We start from the raw sequence: 25535 nt of genomic DNA, 5'->3' as shown, positions 1-25535 counted from the left end.
ATTGGTATAGGGCCTTTAGGTGGTCTGCGTAGGAGTTGTTACTTATGCCTTGTATTATTTTAGTGAGGAATCTATGTGGATTGTTCCAATTGTTGGATATGCCTGGTTAGGTACATACCAAAGGTGGCATTGTCCTCAATTTTAGGTCTGATGAATGCAGAATATAGTGAAACAATGACCTCCTTGGAACTAGATGAAATACCTTTGTTTATAAATTGTGCAACATGGTCTGATTTCCTCACTACTGTAGACACATGATAGTCAAAGGCTGGATTACTGTGTATGAATGTGCTTATGGAATACTGTCTGTGTGTGTCTAAGTCCGTAACTAATGGGTCAGCTCTAAGGGGTGTGTTGTAAATATGATAGTTACCCGGGGTGGATGATTTCCCGAAGGATACTACTGTGCATTTCTTGGTATTTAGTTTTGGTCCGTGGCTCAGATACCAGTTGTTTATCTGTGTCAACCCTTCCTGGAGAACATTTGTGTCAGTTTGGGATTCAGTGGCAGCTTCTAATTTGCAATCATCTACAAGTTTAGTCAGCCAGAGGCCATTGACATTGGCCTTGACTTCAAAGAAGTAAATACAAAAAAGAAGCTGTCCTAGGATTGATCCCTGAGGGTTTCCACTTGTGACTGGCCTCTTTGTAAAAGTGGACTTCCCAATTCTAACTTCCTGGGTTCTGTCTGTGAGCCAGTTGGTTATCCACTGGGTGACATAAGGGTTTGTACCTAACCCCTTGAGTTTGTCAACCATGCCTGATTGGGGTATTGCATCGTATGCCTTGGCCAGGTCAAGTTAGGTGATGTGAACCATTTTGCCCTCTAGGTGGTGTGAACCATTTTGCCTTCATCCATCGCTTTGGTGGCCTTCACAAAGAAATCCACCGGGATGAGTAGGCATGATCTGCCCTTGCCAAAACCAAATTGGGCTGGGTTCAGTGTCTGGAGGTTTACTATTGCATTCTTTATCATTTCTATGATAATTCTTTCCATGGCTTTGCATATTAAAGTAGTGAGACGTATGGTCTGTTGTTTCCAGGGTCTTTAGAGGGCCAAGGTTTGTGCAGAGGGATGACTGTTGCTTTTTCTCCTTTTTTTTTTTTGAGGCATAAAGCCTGTTTGGAGGCTACAGTTAAATAGCAGTTCCAGAGGGCCTGATTGGCCATGTTTCATGCTATTTCAAAGGCATTCTTGGATATTGTCTGGGTCCATTGATGCAGTGTTCTTGGCCTTAGAGAGAATGTTATGGACGTGTTCCTTAGTGATAACACTGGGGGTTATATTTGATGGTATTTCTTGAGGGGAAGGTTGAGGAGGAGAGAGTGAGTAATGTTGGATCTGAATTTGTCGGCCAGTAGGTTTGCTGCATCTTTCTGGCTCAGTATAGGCAGTGGACACAAGTGTGTATTGCATTTGAGATTGCGGACATAGCTAAAGAATGCTTTGTGATTGTCCTTGGCCTGTGATGTCAAATTTATCTCCGATTTGGCTTGGGTAGACTTTATTTGTCCTATGAACTGTTTGTTTAGTTTGATGGGAGTTCTTTTATCCTGCTGTGTGCTGCAACTCCTAATTTCTGCCATAATTGTCTTCCTTCTGTTGCACAGCCTATTGATTTTGTGATTCCATCAGTGGCTCGTTTTTTTAGTTAGTTCTATACTAACCTGGTGGATACAGCTGCTGCTGTGCAGCTATTAACATGCTAGTATAGGGTTTCTGTGACCAGTTCTGTAGAGGCAGCAGTGTTGTCAGGGTTTATGGGGGCTTGAAATTTTATCAGGTTATCACTTGATAGCAGCAAGTTATCCGCAGAGTAGTGTCTGAATATTCCAGGCTTACCTGGGTGTCCAGTTTTTATTTTTACTTCAAATGAGACTATTTTATGGTCTGACCTCACCAGGAAAGACATTACAGTAGGGGGTGCACAGCGCTCTCTCATATTAGTGAGGACCAGTTCCAGTATGGTTGTACCCCTGATTGGTGTATTGACAATCTGGTCCAGGGAGTTTGTAATTACAGTCTTCAAGAATCTCTGTGCCTGTACATTTAGTGTTGTATAGGATTCCCAGTTAATAGTGAGTAATTAAAGTTGTCCATAAATATGGTATTGCATTGGACGGTGAGTGTTTCCAGTAAGTTTAAATACACTGTATGGGTTTTCTGGGTCATAGAGAGGGATATATAGCTTGCAAGGAAGTGGTATTGGATTTTGCCTATGGTGATTTGAACATGGAGAAGCTGAAGTGCATTGTTCTGTCTGACCAGCCTTGAAGTATATTTATTTTTGACATAAATCAAGACACTTCAACCTTTAGTCCGTGTTTGTGTAGTAGCTGGTCTAAATGTGTGGAAGGCGTTATAAACTTGCACTGTCTACTCTCAGTGGCTTTAAACCGTGTTTCACGGACCACACAGATGCCAGTATTCTCTAGGTGTTTTCAGGAGTGGAGTTTTCTTTTAGCCTCCTAACACTGAGCAGTAATACAAGTGTATTACAAGAGCCACCGGAACCACGTAAATTAAGGTGTACTATAGACTTTATTAAAATAATAAAAGACAAATAAAAACATGCATGTCAAAGACTTTCACCCCACAGGGCTTCTTCAGGCATCAGTGCTAAAATACTAAATCATTGTGCTTTAAATACAGGCTAACAACCAGTTAAACAATTCAGATAGTGTTATGTTTTTCTTTCAACACAGGTTTTAAGGAGACAACTATTAACCCTGGTGCTATATGGCCTTTAAGGTGCAATATCCATTTAACTCTACCAACTCTATTTTTAATAAAATATCTTCCTCTGTAATATTTTCTATACATATTTCCAAAATAAGAAATTTAAAATTGTGATCTTCACCTTTATCAGTTTTATGTTTAAAACGTTTATTTGTAAATTTTCTCATGTTTATGATTGAAAAATGTCCACATGTACAGTCTTTTAGCCTTTGGTTGGTTTTCCCAACATAAAAGGTTCACATAATTCACAGTGTGCTAAATAAACAAAGTTCTTACTATTACAATTCCCATATACTCTTGGTTTTATTAGTTTCTTAAACACTGGATGGAGAAACATATTACTAGTATTAATAAATGTGCATAATTTACAATTACTACATTTAAAAGTACCAGTTTTGTTCTGTTTGTTATTAAACCATAGTTTTGGTTGTGCTTTATAACATAAAATATTTTTTAGATTAGTATGTCTTTTGTGAGAGAAAGTTGGACGATCAATATAATTTGCAAACTCTGGTATATCTTGCAGTGTATGCCAGTGCTTAGATATTATCTGTTAACAGCTGAGGTGTTTTTATTATAAATCAAGGATGCATCTCGTGTTTTTATTTTTATTATTGTTGTTTACTTTATGATACATTTCTGTTCTAGTTAGTGACATCATTTGGATTTACTTAAGGTTCGTTATTTGGGCTTACTTTATATTGAGCAGTAATACTCTTAGATTTTCTTGGTTTTGATTTGCTATGTCAGAAATGCTTTCATTTTGGCATTTCCTAAAAAAGGCACTATAGGGGGAAGACATTGTTTTAACAAATATTCAAAAGCCTAGAAGTTAGAGGTGCAGACCATCCCTGGCAAAGCAGTGTGGTCTGTTAACCATCTCCTTTCATGCTGACAAATATTTCACCCGCTTAGAATGATACCAGAAACTAAGCCAGTTATAAGAGTCAGTTATCTTTTGTTCATACTGTGCCATCATCCTTGGAGAAGGTAAAATGCTGCTCATTGCTAGGCTCATACCAGTCTGGGGCACACATTCTGAGAGCTCTATGATGTTTCTCTTTATGTAGTCTAGAGAGGTACGTCTCATGTCATTTACTCCCACGTGGACTATGACCGAGTCTTAGTGGAACTTGTGGTCCATTGACTTGAGTGTGTGCTTAGTGTGGCAGATCCTAGCCCCTGATAAGCAACTGACTGTGACTCAGCTTGGTGAGAGGGACATCACTGTGTCTCACAATCTAGTCTCCAGTGACCAGAATGTTGGATTGTGTTGGGCTTTCCTTATGGGCTTAGAAGTAGAGGTTCCATGAGTTGTGGCTGTATGTATTGATGTGTCTGTAGTTTTGAAAGAGTGCATTTGGGGCTGCTGTGGGAGTTTGTGTTCTTCGTCTAGGAGGTCTTTGGGGTTTAGGAAGGTTACATTTAAGTGCCTCAGCATATGTGGGTCTATATGTCTGCTTTGAATTGTGTTAGATGGGTGCAGCTTGTGTACTATTGACAATCTTATTGACATTAGGAGTACTTTTATGTGCAAAGTTTGCCACCACTGACATTATGTAAATACATCTCTCACTTACTATATCAGTTTGAGAATTAACTGATCATTAGTAAACATGAGGCGATGTCCCTCAGGATGGCCATATTCACCAAGCTGGTAATGGAGGTAGTGGAAAAGTTCATATTCATGGCAACAGACCATTTTAATTGATTAAACCATTGGAGTGAGAATATAAAGCAATGTCAGGAGGTATCCAGTTTGCAACTTTGGGGGCAGCTTTTCTTACTGCAAACTAATTGTCCTGTGTGCAACTAGGTATTGGTGAAATTTCAGTTGTGCTTTTACAGGAAAAAATATCACTCAAGTTGTCTGTGTCTGTACAGGGCACTGCCAAACACTTGAGGGGAAACTAATAAGTAGATCCTGATGATTTATGGATGAAGTATTTAGGCAGATATTTTGAAGTTAGAAACAAATCAAAGAGTACTTACTGAAAACAAAGACTTAGCTTGTTAAGAATCATGAAAAGAGAGGAGTTGCTACTGCTGGGCTGCTACTAGTGCTAGTCTCACCACAACTTCACTCTGCTGAAACACAGTGCTTCTTTTTCTTGCCAGAAGCAAAATGTTAGCACCAATCCCAAGATGTGAAGCAGGCCAAAGCCTGTTTGGTGATCCACAGTATTGTCCCAGATGATGGAATGGACCATAGGCTTTGTCTTAGCATTTTCCTGGTAGATACCTTGAATAGCAACCAGAAGAATTAGGAACGTCAAGCACAGACACTCACTGCTCAACCAGAAACAGTCAGGAATCAATGCACTCTGCTTCTTCTCTCATCAGGAGCAGAATATAAGCACAAATTCTAAGCAGGCATCTATGAAGCAGTTATTATGCTGTCTAGTGATCAGCAGTCTCCAGGAAATAATGTCCCTGTGCTCTTTCTCTCACTGGGATCAAAACAGAATCCCAAGATGTTAGCTGAGAGGCAGAATGTGGGCTGTGCATTAATTGGTGGTGTTAAAGTAGATGTTGCAGATTTTAAAGGTAAGATGGAAAAATGGTCAATATCAAAAGGGCTGCAGTGTGCATTAAGCAGTTAGATATGAAAGAGGGGTAACTAAGGTCTAGCTGTTGAAAGAGGGGGGTAACTAAGGTCTAGCTATTTAAGTGGAGAACCACTAGTTTTAAAATTGCAAGGTATATTGGAAGGGGGTGGGCACTTTGTATTTTAGTTCTATGGAATACAGTAGGATAGCCAGTAAATTTAAATAGTCAAATGCGAATGATTTCACAAAATGATAATTTTGTGCTTACTCATAACAGCCAATGAAAGGGGAGCAGAAAGGAGATATATTGTCAAATTAACATAAGGGACAGGCAACTAGAAAGACAGGTAATTTCTTTGTGACTCACAAGAGACACAGTTGTGATTTCTTTCCTAGTTTAAATATGCAATTAAAGCAGAATCCAAGTAAAACACACACACAGTGTACAAAACAGAAGAAGGCAATAAAGTAATACAAAATACAAGAAAGCAAGCTAACCTTTCTTGTCATCTCCATTTGAACCTATGTCACATTTGTCAAGACTTTTTTTTTGTTTTAATGAAAACTGTTAAACAAAAAAAATACATTTTCAGAACACACTATATCCTATTATCTTAAAACAAACACACACAGCTATGTACATCTTCAAACAATGAAGTTCAACTCTTCTGACACAAACATTTGCCCTAAATTGACAGATGCACCTGCAGGCATTACCTAACCTAAAGTCATGGTTACCCATGCCAAAGTGCATGTTGCAGTCTGTGCTCCCACTTAACAGTCATTGCTTTCTGTTCTTTTCTTGTTTCTTTTTCCCTCCCAGATGTGAAAAAACGTTTGCTTTCTGAAAACATTGAATTTAGCCTTAAGAAAAAGTACACTGGCTATCTGTAAATAAAAACTAAATTGTAGACTGTTTTGTTAAATACATTGATTTTTTAAGGCTGTTAAGAAAGCTATCTTTTTTCACTTCCAGTAATTTTGAACATTACTTTGTACTGAGCTGCTTATCCTGGTACCTTTAAATATTGCATTTCCGTAAGCAAACTGCGTTCAGAAATCTCAAGATGAAGTGCCTGCACCTGCAGATAGCTCATTCCCATAAAAACATAAAAAGAATGTACAAATGTCTTTAGCTGCAGACTTTTTAACCCATTGAAAATTTGCTAAAGGGAAAATAAAAACAAGCTAATATCATTGCATAAGCAAGGAAGCACTTCTCATGACATTCATCATGTTGTCTTATTTTTCAAGCATACTTGCTTATGGAAAACATTCTTTTTTAGATTAAACAAAGGACATTAATCCAGACATTAATCTATGCAAAAATAAGATAAATATTTCAACTCTACATATAATATAATCACTGTACATTTACTCCCCATCCCCCACCACAGCATCCCAAGATTACAACAGATTAATTTAAACTTGCTGTTGTCCAGCTTTTCTTTTTTTACATTGTAATGCCTATATTTCTTAAAACTACAAAAAAAGTTGTTTAATTTCTGTGTCACATACAGCAATCACTGAAAAGACTCACCCTCACCCCCACATAAGATACCCCTGCCAACATACTACTCATATTTGTTTTACTATATAACGTACTGTATAACATGCAGTTTGTATCATGAAATGTTTTGTACAAATACTATTAAGAACAACATTGTTTTACTTGGGTCACATTTTTTTTCCTTTTAGTGTCCCAGTGTTTGTGTCTTCCTAAACATTAATGATATAAAGTGGTTTGTATGCTGTACAAAGTCCAGCCTTTTTCAGCCTCTTCTTGCAAAGCCATATTTCACCAATGTGGTTGATGCTTTATAATCTCACATTTATTGACTAATTTCAGTGTTGATGGTCATCGTATTGTTCATCTCAATCTCCCAGCTGTAGACTCTGGTTCAAGTCCAAGGTTATGATTCTTCTAGTCATGTCCTCTGCTTTTTTCTGTCTCTCAAGCATTTTTCTTTGGAACATTAGTAAAGGTTTCACCGGCAAAATTCTCTATAAGCTTTACTGTGAGAAGAATGAGAAGCTGTGTCCCCTTCTGTTTGATTGCTCACTTTTTGTTGGACATACTTTTGTATTTCCTCCTCAGCCTATTCTGCATCAAAAAATCTCTCTGATTCTCCAATAAAAAATATTCTGAAGACAGCTGGATACATCAGTTTGACGCATACATCTGTCTCTCAACATTCCCTGACTTCTGGGATAAATTTGTTTCTCTTCTGCCTGGTGTATAGTGAATATTCATTTTCCACAAACACTCTTCTCTCTCAAATTTTTAACACTTTCCCCTCTCCCGCAGGTTTGTCAGGATCAACTCTTTCACACTGGGAAAAATGAAATTAAGTTGTTGACCAGTGCTCATCCATCTTGGATGTCCATTTGTGCTTTTATTTTAATTGAGTTTTGAGATGTGCAATAGCCTGTAGTCTCCTTTTGATGGTATAAGGTGCCAAATATTTGTACCTTTTTTAAGCAGATGGTATTCTGGACCTTTGCTGTTATGAAATGTTTCTGTGAGGAAACCTGAGGTTGAGGATATCTAGTAATTTTTGCCTTACCTGCATTGCGAAAAGAAGCACTACATGCTTATACAGTGGTGCAGCTGGACTGCTGTTTGTTTACTAACCATAGTTATGCACATAAATTGTCTTTTGCCATTCACTTTTCATACAGTTCCCTGTGGGAGTGTTCAAGAAGAATATCTCTTACCTTTTATTAGAAAATTAGGCTCGTAAACTGAACACTTCAGCTTGGTGCTTCCTGTATTTTTATTTATCATCTCCCTGTAAAAGCCTGGGGCTGTAACTGCAGGTAACACTGAATATGAGGTTCTCAACATTCCTAAAATAGCTTGGATTTATAAATTTCCCGTTTAGCAGGCAGTGTTGTGGTGTAAAGACTGTGACCAGGCAAAATATGTCAAACATCTGCAGTTATGATGAGGTCTTTAAGCAGTTCTTACAAGATGGTCTACCTCAGGCAGGCAGAAATGCACTAGAATCACCTGTAGATAATTTGCAGTGGAGGTAGTACATATGCTAGCTCATGCAGGCAAACAATGCTGATGTCATTGCACACCACATGTATGGATGTGGTTAACAAAAGTCCAAAGCAGAATGAAAACTCCTGTCATGGAGAGTGATGTTTCTGGGCACCACTCTTTGTTCTTGGCTCTTCTGCAGAGACAGAGGAGGGGTGCTGCAGCATGGCAAATGATTGGGAAAAAAATCTATTATCTTTGTGTAAGAATGAATCTTCAGGCTCTGTTTTTCAAGGTCCTTTCTTATAGTGAGAGAAATATTGCTTTGGATTCTGCCCATTTATGGTGTCATAGCAAGAGTCTTCAGTCGTTGCAGGGTATGTATACACTTGGAGCAGTACTCATTCTTGCCCGGCACTCTTCTCTTGTCTTCTTATACTTGTCCTTAATGTAGTGGTACTCATAATCTTTATGTATGTTAAACCCGATGTCTTTCTATTTCTATGTTGCAGTATTCTAGTTGTGAGATTTCCTGCCCTCAGGCGACTCATACGTCGGCTCCTATACAAAAGCTTCAGCTTGGCTGTTGCAGCTGCTTGGGATGTCACATGTAGGGCCATAAACCAAGGGCCTTAAATGTGATGTCTGCATGCACAATCCTCATAAGTTTTCAGCCGCAGACGACCTACCCATCGTACGATTGCTCCTTCACAGACATTGCGTCAGTGAAGCTAAGCAACCCGTTAGGTTTCTCTTTTTTCTTGTTTTGCCGATTGTTATTGCTTAGGCTTGGTTGTTGTAGCCTTTAGCTGATGTCAAGTAAAAAAAGGAACGTGCCAATGTGAGCACCAGATACCCCATAAAGACGCCCATGACAGATGTGTTTTTTTTCTTAGGCCGGGAACACAATCATTCCGCCTGCTCAATTTGTCAATCTTTTGTGCCGAAGATCCTATGCAGCCATCTGGCTGCTTTAAACCTCTACTTAGAAAACCAGCGCCTTAAACAGTTAGCCCTTAGAATGGATCCCGCTTCGGAGGCCACACCCTAACCTCCGCTTAAGAAGGCTGAGATTCATGCACCTTCCTCGCCTGCCGCTCCTCTTCCCAATGCCCCGCCAACTGCCGATCTAGCAGTTGAGGTGTGCTCAGTGGATCCGGCGACTTCAACGGCCCTTGAGGAAGCCATTGCTCAGCCGATGACTGGCACGTCCTCGGAGCTCAGCCAGACACCGACTACCGTCGATGTCGAGGGGGAACCAGTTTCGGTGGTACCTCCGACCAGGATCCAGACTTTGGAAATGGTAACTTCTAAACCCAACGCCAGGCCGGTCCCTACTTCTCCTCCAGCCAAAAAGAAGCAGAAAACTAAGCATACCTTCCCCCCCTCCAGAAGCCATACCAGATTGGCAGGCCTTTACTTCCTCTCTCATGCGGGCCTTTATGGCTCTTAGGCCTTCAGCCTCAGCCCCCATTTTTCTGTCTTCCCTCCCACCCATGAGCTCTCAAGTCAAGGAGGAAGAGCATGATTCTTCCTTTTCTTCCTCAGAGGCTCTATTTCATATACCTCTCAGATTGCTTCTCCCCATGAGTACTATTCCCCTGATGAGGAATCTGTGGAAGGGGATTCTCCACTTGAGGATATTACATTTGGTGAGACCATCACCAAGATGAAAGATTATTTCAAATGGGACTCTTCTCAAATGTCAGACACCCAAAGGAGGTACTTTGATGTGCTTCAAGTTGAATCTTCATCCCCTTCGGCTGTCCCTCCGGTTCTATCTGCTTACTTGGATGCATTTAATTCAGCTTCTAAGCCCCCAGACTCCCAGCCTCCGGCCGCTAAGCATCCTGACCGCTTCTATAAAGTTCCAGAGGAGCAAAATTTCTTACTCAAACCACCTTTGGCAGACCCAGCTTTGATTGCCACCACTCCTGATAAACAGTCTAGACTGCTGCCTTCTGCCTCCCTCCTACCCACAGATAAAGATAGCAAATATATGGATAGGATGGGAAAGAAGGTATGCATATCCTCCACCTTGGCCTTCAGAGCCATAAAGTATCAGACCCACATGACTAAGTATTCTCTAGACTTGGTGTCTCAAGCCTCCTCCATGCTGGCTTCTTTTCCTGACAGTCCCACTAAGACTGACATTACCTTCAAAGTGTCCTTGGCTCAGCAAGTAGCCAGGCACTCCATCAGATGCAGCTACGATGCTGCAGAAGCATCTGCCCGCTCCACAGCATCTGCTTCTGCCCTCAGGAGGTACTCCTGGTTGAGACTACAGAATCTGCCAGAAGACTTCAAGTCCAAGATCTTGGACACCCCCAGATCACAACTTCCTTTTGGTAAACAATCTGCAGACCTTTTCAAGAATCTGCAGGAAAAATGTAAAGAATTACAAGACATAAAACATCTGTTGGTGTCCCCCATTCCCAAGTATTATAGGAGCTACCCTGCTAAAACCACCTTTGTAAGGCGTAACCCTACTCAGACAGCCACTTCCTCTTCCAGATCTAGAAGAGGGACTAGAAGACCTACGTCATCCAGACCTACTGCTCCACCTCCTCAGCCCATACAGTCCTTTCAGGGCAGAGCAGGTCCCAATAATGCATGACTGCCTTGCACACCTACCAGTCTCTGCATGCCTTTCCCATTGTCTCCCCCTCTGGCAATCCATCACCACAGACCAGTGGGTCCTATCCATTATTCAGAAAGGTTACTTCTGTCCTGGAAAGAACCCCCCCCCCCAGGAAAGACATCCCATTTCCCCCAAAAAAACAGCTTCATCTCCTGCCACAAGTTTTGTCAGACCTACTAAAGCTAAGCACCAAACAACCTGTCCCCCCAGGACAGGAAGGAAATGGGATTCTACTCCCGTCTCCTCTTGGTTCCCAAAAAAGATGGGCCCTGGAGACCCATTTTAGACCTTTCCTTTCTAAATTTTCATCTTCAAGTACCCTCCTTCAAAATGCTGTCTGTCTGCACTCAGCTGCCTCTTATCCCAGCCAATGCCTTTATGGACCTAAAAGAAGCCTACCTGGACATACCCATCAGGACTTCCCACAGACAATTCCTGTGTTTCTGTGGACCTTCCTCTCATTTCCAATTTGCTGCCTTGCCCTTTGGTTTATCCACTGACCCCCCCTGCCGCCGAGTCTTTACAAAGTGCCTAGCCCCAGCCATTGCCTTCTGCAGAACCCAGGGAATCCAGATTTATCCATACCTGGCCGACATCCTAATACTACCAGAGTCCAGAGATACCCTCTCAAGGCATCTGCACGTCACTATGTCCCGTCTGCAAAATCTAGGGTTCACCGTCAACCTCCCAAAGTCCTCCTTGAACCCAGGCCAGGACAAAGTTTTCCTAGGGTGCAGAAGCAGAACGGACAAAATGAAGGCCTTTCTCCCACACAACAAAGTTATATCCATAACTTCCCACTTCCAGGAAACCCTACACTCCCAGAAGTTAATGGCAAGGCAATTTCTTCATCTCCAGGGCTTAATGGCAGCAACCATCCCCATGCTACCAATGGCCAGAATGCACATGCGCAAGCTACAGTGGTACCTCAAGAACATTTGGTCCCAACACCTACATCACTTAGAGCAATTCATTCCCCTCCTTCCGTGTCTAAAGACAGAAATCAACTGGTGGATCCAGCAAGTCCAACTAAACCCGGGACTTCCACTCCAACTCCCCACCTCAACCCAAACAATACATACAGGTGCCTCAGATTCAGGTTGTGGGGGGGGGGGCGACACTGATGTCCTACAGGGTTCAAGAAAAGTGGCACTCTTCTCTACAGGCAAAGCACAGCAGTCTTCCTAGCTCTACAGGCCTTCATTCCCCTTCTCGTACCAGGGGTATGCTTGATAGTGACAGACAATACCACTGTTATGTGGTACCTCAACAAATAGGGAGGAACAAAGGCCTATCAGCTGTGCAGACTGACCCTGCTGATATGGGACCTAGCCTCTCACCCCAACTTGGTCCTGAGGGTGACCTACATCCCCTCGCAGGACAACCAGCAAGCATTTCTCTTAAGCAGGACTTCCTCTCCACAGCACGAATGGATGCTGGAGGGGGGGGGGCCTTCCTAGACGTAGTCCACTGGTGGGGTACTCCACAAATAGACCTGTTTGCCTCCCCCCAGAACAGGCAGCTGCAGACCTTCTGCTCAAAGACCTACTCCCCTCTAGCATGGAGAGTGGATGCTTTCAGCATCTCTTGGCTGGGGAAGTTTCTTTATGCCTTCCCACTGGTTCAGAAAGTCCTCCTGAAAATCCAGAAGGACAAACCAAAAATCTTGTTAGTGACTCCCTATTGGCCAAGGCAGCACTGGTTCCCCCTACTTCACAATCTAGCCAAGGGCAATCACTACAAGTTACCTTACAAGGTGGACCTACTGACACAGGACAAAGGAACTCTCCTCCACCCACACTTTCAGATGTTATCCCTGACTCTGTGGGTGATAAGCTTTTGATTTCTTAAAGACAACACTACTCAGAGGATGTGCTTTCAGTCCTGAGGGAGGCAAGGAAACCTACCACCAGAAAATCTTACCTAGCTAAGTGAGAAAGATTTACAAAGTGATGTCTAGACAAGGGAAGGGACCCCTGCTCTGCTGATGCCCCCCTTGTCCTCTCTTATGTGTGTCAGTTGATCAAAAGTGGACTCTCTTACTCTTCAGTGAAAGTACAGCTTTCCGCTATATCAGCCTGCTTGCCCCTTGATCCCCCTTACTAGCCAGGCTCTTTCTCAAAGAGGTCTTACACATGAGACCACCAAAGAAACCTATACCTCCACCCTGGGACCTTAATTACATCCTGGAAAAACGAACCCAGCACCCTTTCAAACTGGCTGGGTCCTCTTCCCTACAGATGTGTACATGGAAAACTGTCCTTCTGGTGGCTATCACCTCAGCCAGAAGAGTGTCAGAATTGCAGGCCATAATGGACTGCCCCCCCCACACCACCTTCCACAAAGACAGAGTCACTCTGTGAACTAATCCTTCCTTTATGCCCAAGGTGGTCAATGACTTGTCTCTAAACCAATCTATCCATCTACCCACTTTCTTTCCCTCCCCCACTAATGAAGGGGAGAGGATACTGCACTCCTTGGATGTGCACAGGCAGCTAAGATTCTACCTAGACAAAACCAAATCCATTAGGAAATCTAAGCAGCTCTTTGTCTCTTTTCACCCCAGAGCCCTGGGTAAGGCAGTCTCCAAACAAACCATTGCTTGCTGGATCAGGAAAACTATTTGTCTCTGTTACTCCCTCCATGGAAAAAAACCTCCAGTGGGAGTAAAAGCTCATTCTACTAGGGCTGTAGCCACCTCCAGGGCTTTCATAAAGGGTCTGGACATGGCATCCATTATGGAAGCAGCCACATGGTCCACTAACCACACTTTCACCAAACATTACAAACTGGACCAAGTATCCAGAGCAGAAGCAGGATTTGCCAAGGCAATCCTGCAGGGCTTTGTAGAAGCCACTTCAGCATCCACCACCCTCTCATCCTCGAAAGCTGTGGTACTCTCCCAGAACTAGAATACTGCAGTGTAGGAATAGAAGGACATAGAATAGTTGTGTAAAATCTTACCATAACCATAGATGTCCTTCTCTTCCATGTTGCAGTATTCCTTCCCACCCACCTTTACCCCCAATTCACTCTCCTTTAGTCCCAGCTAATACCTGGACCTATCTAGGCTACTGTAGGACACCAAAGTCACACACCTGAAAACCACTGGCATTCCTCCTACTGGCCTTCAAGTTCTGAGGATTGTGCGTGCAGACATCACATTTAAGGCCTCTGGTTTATGGCCCTACATGTGACTTCCCATGCAGCCGCAACAGCCAAGCTGAAGCTTTTGTATAGGAGTCGACGTACGAGTCGCCTGAGGGCAGGAAATCCCACAACTAGAGTACTGCAACATGGAAGAGAAGGACATCTATGGTTATTGTAAGATTTTACACAACTATTCTTTGCGTTTGTTTTTTGCAGATTTCATAATGAAAGAGACTAAGATGCCATGAAACACTTTGGGGTTTATGTGAATAGGAGCATAAGATTACACCATTGTACATGGAGCTTGAGCACAAGATTTGTACATATAATTTGCTTGAGGAGTTTAAATAACTTCTGCATAAACAACAAATGAGGATCAGAGTGAATATCTCAAAGCTTTTACACTGAATATTCTCATACATCTATTCTTTCCAAATGTTATCATGTAGTTTTTAATTTATGTTTTGCACGTATGTGTAGTGCTGTTAATGCTGCCATTCTGACATTAACGTGGTGGTGGTCATAATTATGACAAGCAATCGTATCCATTTTCTGACTGAATTAAACTAATACTGCAATTTAATTTTTTTCCAATTTTATTTTAGGTGTGTGACAGTATTCTAAATATTGGCCCGTGTGTGAGCACTTCAATGGGGGAACCAGCATTTCTTTCAGAAGAGGTATGTTTTGTAATTTTGGGATTCATCATTCTGGCACTAATTTGTCTAATCTCCAAATGATTAGTAAACTGCACAACAACTGTTTTTTGTTTGTGTTAATTTTGTGTGTAGTTCTCCTCTTTTATTTTCAGTTCTCCACTTGTGTTTTTTTCTAGTCATGTTTTCTAATCTGATCTTCAATTTGGAGTAGTATAGTTAATTTATTTAGGGGACTAATTCTAAGAGATGAAACTGTAAGCTATTCATTTTCATCCATATTTTTCCATTATCTTTTTTTGCAGATTTACTTCCATACAACTATTTTAAGCACTGGCATTATTGCCCTTCTAGCTTGCCAGTATACTGAAACACTTGTTTCCATAATAAGTGTCCAGGCTGTTCTTAAAAATATCTGTACTAGTACTTGCTTTAATGTTATTTGGTGGTCTCTTCCACGCATCAGCTACTCTGCCAGAGAACCAATTAGTACACTTCTCATTCCTGTAGAATCTTGTACATAGGTTGTCTGATGATTCTATAGTACTTTTTGATAACTCCAAACATTCCCACAGGTAGTTGTCTCTAAACGCCTTGAATACCTGAATAAGATCTCCTCTTAGACATCTGCAAGAGGCACTCTACAAGTTCAGATGTTTTAGTTTTTCATAATAACTTAAGTTTTTACATCCATGGATGCCCTTGGTATAGTTCCACTGTACTCTTTCCAGTTTACTCATGCTTGTTTTCTTATGGCGTTTTCATATCATTATTCCATACTCAAGTTTGGGTCTAATGTAACTAACAAACAGTGACTTCATCATTTTTGATTTCACAGACTTTATACATTTTTTTATACAACCCATAGATGTTCATCGTGCATACAGCTGCAGTCATAACAGATGGGTTCTCCTGCCGTCAGGCGGGTCCTCGGTCGGCCGAATTCCAAAGTCTAGGTCCAGCGTCGGTTGTCGTCGCTTCTTCCCTGACGTCAGTGCGACAAGGGTATAAAAGAACCAGCCAACGCCATTTTCTTCGGTCTTTCTTGCCGCGCGGTGCCCGAAGCAGAAGCAGTTTGCAAGTGCTGGTCGGCCAGCTCCTGAAATTACGAAAATTTTGCAACCGAAGTATTCTTGAAAGCCAAGTACCCCGTTGGGGAAACTTTTCTTGCCTCAGACCGATGTCAGACAAAGTTAATAATTGTATTTCATGTGGGAAACAAATACCGCATAAGGATTTCCATTCCCTCTGTATTCCTTGTTTAGGCCCAGACCACGACGTCTCGGTCTGTCGCTTTTGTGCTACATTCAACAAACGCACCATTAAGCGTCGGGCGGAGTTCGCCCAGCATTATTTTGGCAAAACATTTAACTATATTATGTCGTCGGATACTCCAACTCCAGTTTTGTCTAAAAAGCGCAAAGATAAGGACCGACACACGAGGTCCGCGGCCTCTACCGACACCACGCCAAAGCCGACTACACGTGGCCGGTTCTCAGCGAGGCGCCTACGCAGCCCCTGACTACCGGCGACACTTCATTGGCGGTGTCTCCTGTGCCCGAGGTCGCAGGCTCCTCGGCCCACACCCCGACTACAGATACCGAAGCCACTCTTGGCAGTGAATCTCAAAATGTGGACAGGTCTACCTCCTCTCAAGGTGTCTTCAGACCTTCCTCTTCTTTTTCCATCAAGGCTTTCACCAAGTCTAAAGCAGCCATGCATTCTAAGAGACAAGCTACACAGGGCCCATCTCCAGGCCCCATGCCTGAAAAACAGATGCTTAAAATGGCTGAGGATTTAATTACTCTTATCAGGGGTTCTCAACCCCCCCCAGACAAAAGGCCCAGAGTGGCGGAAGAATCCCCCCCCCCTCTGATCAGGGCTCCATTATATCAGAGCAATCTGATGAACAGGAACATTCTTACTCCCCTTTTGAAGACTCTGATGCAGAGGAGTCCATTCCCTGTGCATCCCCCCCAGAGGATTACTCATTTGGGGAAACTTTGCATACCTTAAGGGAACACTTCCACTGGGAAGGCCAAGATTATTCAGATTCCAAGAAAAGGCTTAGGGAATTTCTCTTGCTACCTCAGCACAGGCCTCTGGCTATACCTCCTGTCTTGGACATACTAGATGATGTGTACTCGGAGGCCTGCCTTAACCCGGATTCTCTACCTCCAGCCCCAGTCAAGCCTGACGGGTACTACAGGGTTCCTGACTCACACCAATTTCTATACAAAAGCCATGCTGCTGACCCAGAAACCATCTCACAGGGCCCCAAGGGAATTAAGGCCTCCACTGCTAAAAATCCATTACCTTCCGAGAGAGAGATTCCAGATCCTTAGAAAGGTGGGGAAAAAAGGTATATACCTCGGCCACCTTAACCATGAGGGCATTAAACTGTCAGTTCCATATGCTAAAGTACCAACAGTTTCTGTTATCACAATTGAGAAGTAAAATGTCACAACCTGAACAACCAGACTTGAAGGAGTTGCAGGATTTGATGCATAGTGCAGAACAAGTGGGTAAACATACCTTACAATGTGGTTTTGATGCTCTAGAGGCCTCATGTGGAGCTGCTGTTACAGGATCAGTCATACGTAGACATGCCTGGCTCAAGGAACAAACCTTACCAGATCATGTCAAAGCTAAATTACTAGATGCCCCTCTACAAAAGGATGTATTATTTGGTGCTAATGCTGAGGAGGTATTAAGGAAAATAGAGGAAAAGGCTAAATCATTGCAAACAGTGAAAGATTTTCTACAGGTACAACCCCTGCGTTTCAGTTGAAATTGGCCTTCCAAAAATTGGTCCTTTCCAGCCACGGACAGACCCCAAAGAGGTAGATACAGGCGCCCGAGGGGCAGAGGGCAATCCCAAGGATCGTTTAGAGGCAGACAATGGCAAGCTCCTACACAAAGAGGTGGTGAGGATAACTCGCAACTATTCAGAAAGCAAGCCCAATGACTTTCCCCTTTGCATGCCAAGCAAGACTCAAATGGCAGCATCCTTAGGCGGAAAACTGGCATTATTTTCAAAAAATTGGCATATTGTCACAAAAGACAAATGGATCCTGGACATTATAAACAGAGGCTACAGATTCCATTTTCACACCCTTTCAAAAATGAGAGGCATGCCAAACCTGCCACACAATCAAAGGGCAGAGGCACAAAGACAAATTTCAGATCTCATAGACATGAAAGCTATTCAAGAGGTACCTACGCATGAACAAGGTCAAGGTTTTTATTCCAGACTATTCCTGGTACCAAGGAAGGGAAAAGATTGGAGACCTATTTTGGACCTATCCATACTAAACACATTTCTACTCGTACCAAAATTCAAGATGCTCACTCTACAGCAGCTTCTTCCCATGCTGGGCAAGGAGTCTTGGCTGGTAACATTGGACCTCAGAGGCATACCTGCATGTCCCAATCAGACAAAATTGCAGAAGATACCTCAGATTTCTTGCATTGCCCTTTGGCTTATCTACTGCACCCAGAGTATTCACAAAATGCCTGGCATCAGTAATTGCCTACTGCAGACTTCAAGGGATACAAATATACCCCTATTTGGACGACTGCCTGATCCAAGCGGACAGCAAGCACATTCTTCTGAAACATCTGGCTTATGTAATAATGTTGTTGAATTCTCTGGGATACACAAGTCAACAAAAAGAAATCAAGGCTAATACCCTCTCGGAAAATAATTTTCCTGGGTGCCAACTTGGACACAAACACCCAGATGGCCTACCTCACGCCAGAGAAGCAGGGGCAACTAACTCAATACTTCAAAACACTAGCAAATTGCACCAGGCTGACTGCAAGGAAAATCCTGCAGGCTCTGGGATTCATGGCATCTTGCATCTTACTAATCCCATGTGCAAAGCTGCATATGAGGAAACTTCAATGGTACCTGAAAAATCTATGGTCTCAACACAGCCACAGTTTGGAAACAATAATACCACTAATTCCATGTCTTCAAATGGAATTTCTGTGGTGGGCTCAAGCATGCCAAACAAACACAGGTCTCCCATTCAGCAAGCCTCAAGCAAATCAAGTCATCACAACAGATGCCTCGGACTACGCCTGGGGGGCGCACATGACAGATCGGTGCATTCAGGGCAAATGGTCCCAAAAAGAAAAGCACCTTCACATCAATCAAAAGGAAATGCTAGCAGTAATAAATGCTATTATAGCTTTCAACCAGGTCAACTATTGATAAGGACGGACAACACCACAGTAATGTGGTACATAAACAAACAGGGAGGAACCCATTCATACCTCCTATGCAGACTGGCCATGTCACTTTGGAACATGGCCCTGGACTTACAAATCGAACTACAAGCACAGTACTTGCCAGGCAAGGAAAACACGCTGGCAGACAACCTAAGCAGAAATATGACAGATCCACACAAATGGAAGTTGCATCCTCAAGTTTTTACAGAGATAATTCAAGCATGGGGAAGGCCAGACATAGATCTCTTTGCCTCCCACAAAAATCGCTAATTGACACAATTCTGCTCAAGGATTTTTCATCCAAAGGCCTGGAGAGTGGACGCTCTCTCTTTCATTTGGACATCAGTGACAGTTTATGCCTTCCCACCTCTTCCTCTGCTGCCCAAAGTTCTTTTAAAAACCAGAGCAGACAGACCAAAGATGATTCTCATTGCTCCAGACTGGCCAAGACAACACTGGTACCCACTCCTGAGGAGCCTGACGCAATCCCCACCATGGACCCTGCCTCTAATGCCTCTTCTTCTGACTCAGCACAGCTTCAAAACTCTTCACAGTCAGCTAAAAACACTCAATCTAGCCGCATGGAAGATTCCTTAGCATCACAACAGACCCTACTCTCCAAGGAGGTGCAGGATGTCATTTTGGAGGCCAGAAGGCCGTCTACTAGAAAAGCTTACTCCACAAAATGGAAACAGTTTTGTGTCTGGAATGAGAAAAAGGGCCAGGATCCTGGAAAACTGAATTTACCTCAAATATTACAGTATCTAGCTGAGCTGCTAAGCAGTGGACTTTCATTCTCCTCCATCAAAATCCATGCCTCAGCCATTTCTGCAGAATACAACACTGATCCACCCTTATTCTCTCACCCCCTCTTAAGACAGTTCCTCAGAGGGGCTAAGAATCTAAAACCCCCAAGGAAACAACCAATACCTGCTTGGGATCTCAATTTCATTTTAGAAAAACTGACCTTGCCTCCTTTTGAGCCAGCTGCCTCATCAGATTTGCAATATTTGTCCTGGAAAACAGCTTTCCTTCTGGCTATTACCTCAGCTCGTAGGGTATCGGAACTACAAGCTCTCATGGCTGTGCAGCCTTTTATCATCTTCCATCACTACAGAGTTCCCTTATGAACCAACCAGTCCTTTATGCCAAAAGTGGTATCCAGGGTAGCTTTGAATCAGGCTATACACTTACCTACCTTTTATCCTAATCCTCAAAACAAAGGGGAGAGATTACTACATTCCTTGGACATCCACAGACAACTGCGTTATTATTTGGACAGAACAAAGCCTTTCAGAAAATCAGAACAGCTCTTTGTGTCCTATGCTATAGGAGCTCAAGGAAAGCCAATTTCCAAACCGACAATCTCAAAATGGATAGCCCACTGCATACGCTTTTGCTATTCTTTTCATGGAAAAACTGTACCTGCAGGCATCAGATCTCACTCCACAAGGGCCACAGCTACCTCTGCAGCTTTTCTCAGAGGAGTTCCTACCAAAGATATTTTGGAAGCAGCCACTTGGAGTTCTGTGCATACCTTCTCCAAGCACTACCACCTTCCACTATACTCTAAATCTAGAGCAGGCTTTGCCACTGCAGTCTTGCAGGGCATTCTGGCTCCTCCTAGTTCCACCTAGTGCCTACCACCCCTTTCTTAGCTTTGGGATTCTACCCATCTGTTATGACTGCAGCTGTATGCACGACGAACATAGTACAGTTTTGTACCTACCATAAATGTAGATGTTCGAGTGTTAATACAGCTGCAGTCCAAGTTTCCCTCCCACCTTCCCCTCTTGGGACAGGCCTATTGGCTAACATCTCCTCATGCAACCTGATTGGGGTATTCATTCTTGATGTATTTGCTTGCTCTACTGTATTTTGATTATATGGCATTGCTTTATTACACAAATTTATGTATTGCCTTCCTTCTGGGGGCACCTGACATCTGGGGCAAGAAAAACTGAAGAAAATGGCGTCGGCTGGTTCTTTTATACCCCTGTCGCACTGACGTCAGGGAAGAAGCGACGACAACCGACGCCAGAGATAGACTTTGGAATTCGGCCGACCGAGGACCCGCCTGACGGCAGGAGAACCCATCTGTTATGACTGCAGCTGTATTGGCACTCGAACATCTACATTTATGGTAGGTACAAAACTACTTTCTAAAACTATCATTTAAACAATTGGTTGATATGATTAGAAAAATTAATAGCTGTATCTACCCATATACCAAAGTCCTTAAATGAGTCTACAGTTTCAGTCACTGTGTGCTGTATTAAATATTCACCTTTCAATTTGTCTCCCAAATCTCATATGCTTATTTTTTGGTTATTAGTATATTATTCTCCTGTGCCCAAATGGTCAATTTAGTCAAGCTGTTTTGTAGACTTGCCTTATCTGTAATTTGGTTTCATAAGTATGAGTCACTTCCATAAGGTGTCTGTGTCAGGTAGATGATTTTTAACTATTAATTCATAGGGGACAGTGCTGACAGCCACATGGTCTACATTCCTGTACTGATTCTGTTACATCATCTGCTGGTATTTACGGTTGTGTATCATCTTGGTAATAATTTCATTTTTTTTTTATTTTAATGCTAATAGGTTTTGGCAGGCATTTCTGTCACTATATTGTTAGAAGAATCATTCCATCCAATAAATCTCTAAATATGCTACCTCTGGTAGCATGGAAGAATAAAGATCTGACTTAACTCAGGTAGCACAAGTTCAGTTAACAGCTTAGGTGTCTGATGTAGTTGGCGGAGAGAGTGTGGACATGCCCATCCTGGAGGGGTGGGCAAGGTGCAGTGAGCCGGACTCTGCTACAACCCTTTGAAAGAGGGATGGCAGTACAGATGTGCAACCTGGCTTGAGTGTTAGGCTCACCAAGTCACTTCTTGGTGGTAGCTTGTAATGTGGATGTGTAGAAGGCAAGTGTAAGGCATTGTGTGCCTCCATGGTGAAGAGGATCACATGTCCTTCTGTCAAGGGATGGAGTTCAGCCATTAAAAATGTTTCATTGCTGGAATGCTAGTGAGGCCATAAAGTACATTCATGGCTTCTTGAATGACTGCACCTACTGGACAGCTGTTGCCCTAATGTCAGGAAGAAATTCCCAGGTAAGGGAATGAATGGACTACATGCAGTTGGAGAAAATCCTGATATTCATTAGGCATGAAGCAAAACAAAACAATAAATGTTTTGAAATACAGGGGTCCAGGAAAGTAAATAATGTGGGAAGAAATAGCTAGGGAATTGTTATGGCTAGGCTTGTATAGGCCCTAGGGCTGATAGCCTAGTACCAACCTATGAACCTATGAAATAAATCATAACTCTTCTTGATGGTTTAAGGTTGGGCAGTCCCCACCACCACCCTGTAATAATGTTTACCATCAACTGTCTGCTGATGTTCATCATATTAGTCACTACTGCAGTAGCCATTGCTAAATGTGTTTTATCCTGCCAAGGATATAACAACCATCCAGCTTCCAAAGGTTTAGGGCATCTTCCATGCACTCAAACCAGCAGGCAGCTCAAGCAGAGCTGCTTAAAAACACACGTTTGAGTGTCAACCCCTTCAGAGGTTTCCTGCCAACAGAGAAAGGGGGGCCAAGCCCTGAAAGGACAATGCTAAGAACAACAACAAGTATTCACACCCTGGCATAAACAATGCAGACAAAAAAAGAAAGATTGGAAGGAGGGAGAAGCTACTGTAACAGTGATCATTCAAACATCTGCTGTTATGGTAAATTTACTTACACAACTGTACTGTTGTCTTCATTTGATCACTGCTGCAGTAGCCTTTGCTGTGTAAGGAGATTACCACAGCTTGTTGCATTTGGGAGGTGGAAGGGGAAGTCTAGGAGACCCTGGAGAAGTGATCATAGCAAAGCCTGATCTAGACCTTGAAAAGGAATTAAGCTTGTGATGCTGCTTCTGGAAATCTTCTAGAATTCAACCCTCTCCAAAAACCCGTAGATGAAGTCAAGGCCTTGGTAAAGTGGGCCTTGGCCCTGCCTGGAATAGGTTTGTTGTGGTGAGAATAACAAAAGGTAGTAGCCTGAAACAACCATTTGGAAGTAATTTATTTTGACAAAGGTTGTCCCTTCTTACCTTCATAAGAAATGAACAGCTGATCCACAAATATGAAAGATTTTGATGTCCTTCTATTCCCATGTTGCAGTATTCTTACTGTGGGATTCTCCACTTCGGGCAACCCGAACATCGGCTCATATGCAAAAGTTTAAGCCTGGTTGCTGTTGGTGCGTGGGATGTCACACGCAGGGCCATAAACCAGGGTCCTTAAATGTGTTGTCTGCACTCACAGACATCAGAATTTTTCTGCCGCAGGTGAATGTCAGCTCAGTCGCATCGCTCCTCTACTTTCAAGACATCTAAAGCCAAGTACCCCATTGGCGAATTCTCTGTTTTTTTCTATCTGTTGAGCTTGGTTGGCTTGTTAGTTCTTAGCTGATGTCCGCTGAGAAGGGTAAATGCCAATGTGGAAGTCAAATTCTGCATAAGGACTCCCATGACCATTGCGTATTCTGTCTAGGCTGTGAACACAACCATTCTTTCTGTGCCACCTGCCAACCCTTTGTCCCTAAAATGCTGAGAAGCCATCTGGCCGCCCTTAATCTTTATTTGGAAAATCAGAGGCTTAAAAAGTTAGTACTGAGGATGGATCCAGAGTTGGCCAGCCAGGTGGAACCGCCAAGGAAAAAGGACAAGCTTTCATGACCTACTACCTCTGCCCCTCCATAGCCAGATGCCTCACCAACTGCTGATGTAGGTGTTGAAGGACGTCCGCTAGAGCCGTCTACTTCGGTGTCTCCTCTTGAGGAAGCCGCTTCTGAAGTACTGGCTGGCACGTCCGCTGAGGTTACTCAGACATCGGTTACTACTGAAGGGGGAACCAGGGTCCACTGGATGATTCTGTCTGATGCAAGAATCTGAACCTCCTCCTGTAGCTCAGGCCCTGGAATCTAGGCCTTCCCTTTCTCCAGAATCTACACCTTTAAAAAGAAAACTTCAGATGGTCCTGTGTTCGAAACTTGTCAGGAGTGATTATTTACAGGAAGAAGAAGAGTTTTTTTCCTCATTATCAGATGAGTCTATCACATACTTGTCACAAATAGCCTCCCCCCTGGAATACTGTTCCCCAGATTAGGAATCCCTAGTGGGAGATTCTCTTCCAGAAGACATTACTTTTGGGGAAACCATTACAAAAATGAAAGAATATTTCAAATGACAAACTCAAAAAAAAGATATTTTAAACTGCTGCAGGTTGAATCTCCCTCTTCATCTGCCATCTCCCCAGTTATACCTGCATACCTAGATGCATTTGCTTCAGCTTCTAAAACTCCTGATTCTCAGCCACCTGCTCCAAAGAGACCTGATTGTTTCTACAAGGTGCCTGATGACCAGAAATTTCTAGTAAAACCACCATTGGTGGACTCTGCTGTAATAGCTGTAGCCCAAGACAAACAGTCAAGACTGATTCCATCCTTGTCACTTCTGCCTACTGACAAGGATAGCATAAATATGGACAGGCTGGGAAAAAAGGTTTATACCTCTTCCACCCTAGCATTCAGGGCCATTAATTACCAAACCCATATGATTATAAATATGCCTTGGATTTGGTATCCCAAGCTTCTACTCTACTGTCCTCCTTGTCTGACTCTCCCAACAAGACTGAAGTAGCGTCAAAACTGACCCTGGCATCCCAGGTAGCCAGGCACTCGATTAGATGCAGTTATGATGCAGCAGAGGCCTCTGCTAGAACTGCTGCATCTACATCTGTACTTCGCAGATATTCATGGCTTAGGCTTCAATCTTTGCTTGAAGATTTCAAATCCAAAGTCCTAGATGCCCCACTGGACCACAACCTCCTGTTTGGAAAAAAGTCTGCTAAACTGTTTAAGAACCTTCAGGAAAAGTGCAAGGAGCTACAAGATATTAAGCACCGTCTGGTATCTCCTATACCAAAATTTTACAGAAACTACCCAGCTAAGGCCACCTATGTCAGAAGAATCCCCTCCTCTGCTACCCTTTTTTCTTCCAGCCATAGGAAAGGAACCAGGAGGCAAACCTCTTCCAGGCCCGCTTTGCCTCAGTCTACACACAGACAGGCCTTTCACGACAGAAGTAATATCAACAATGCGTGACTGCCTTGCCCACCTCCCCCTGTCTTCCTGTCTCTGACTACCCCTTTGGAAAACAATAATCTCAGACTACTGGGTTCTGGCAGTAGTGGCAAAGGGGTGTTTTCTGTCTTGGCAGGTCAGGCCCACACCACAGGGCATTCCATTCCCACCATCTTCACCTAATTCCTCACATTGTCCAGGACCTACTGGCTCATGGAACCATAGAACCAGTCCCCTCAGGCCAAGAAGGGAAAGGTTTCTACTCAAGGTTATTCCTAGTACCAAAAAAGGACAGACCATGGAGGCCAGCCCTGGATTTGTGTTTCCTAAACCTTTTTCTAAAAGTCCCTTCTTTCAGAATGCTATCCCTGCAAACGCAATTTCCACTACTACCACCCAAAGTGTTCATGGCCACTCTGGATCTGAAAG

General features: G+C 43.0%; 1 protein-coding gene across 1 annotated transcript in view; it reads left to right on the top strand.

Annotated features, from left to right (window-relative positions):
• CPSF1 (cleavage and polyadenylation specific factor 1) overlaps window positions 1-25535 on the top strand; it is a 2236766-nt gene that overhangs the window by 952214 nt on the left and 1259017 nt on the right. The window contains exon 15 of the mRNA XM_044069873.1: window positions 14675-14749. Within this exon, the coding sequence (XP_043925808.1) occupies window positions 14675-14749 (75 nt within the window). The remainder of the gene's footprint in view (window positions 1-14674; window positions 14750-25535) is intronic.

The sequence above is a fragment of the Protopterus annectens genome, chromosome 4.part0, assembly GCF_019279795.1.
Source record: "Protopterus annectens isolate FY-2018-M chromosome 4.part0, PAN1.0, whole genome shotgun sequence".
Lineage (NCBI taxonomy): Eukaryota > Metazoa > Chordata > Ceratodontiformes > Protopteridae > Protopterus > Protopterus annectens.
Note: the sequence above shows the minus strand (reverse complement) of the source record. Positions and strands in the feature narration are given on the sequence as shown.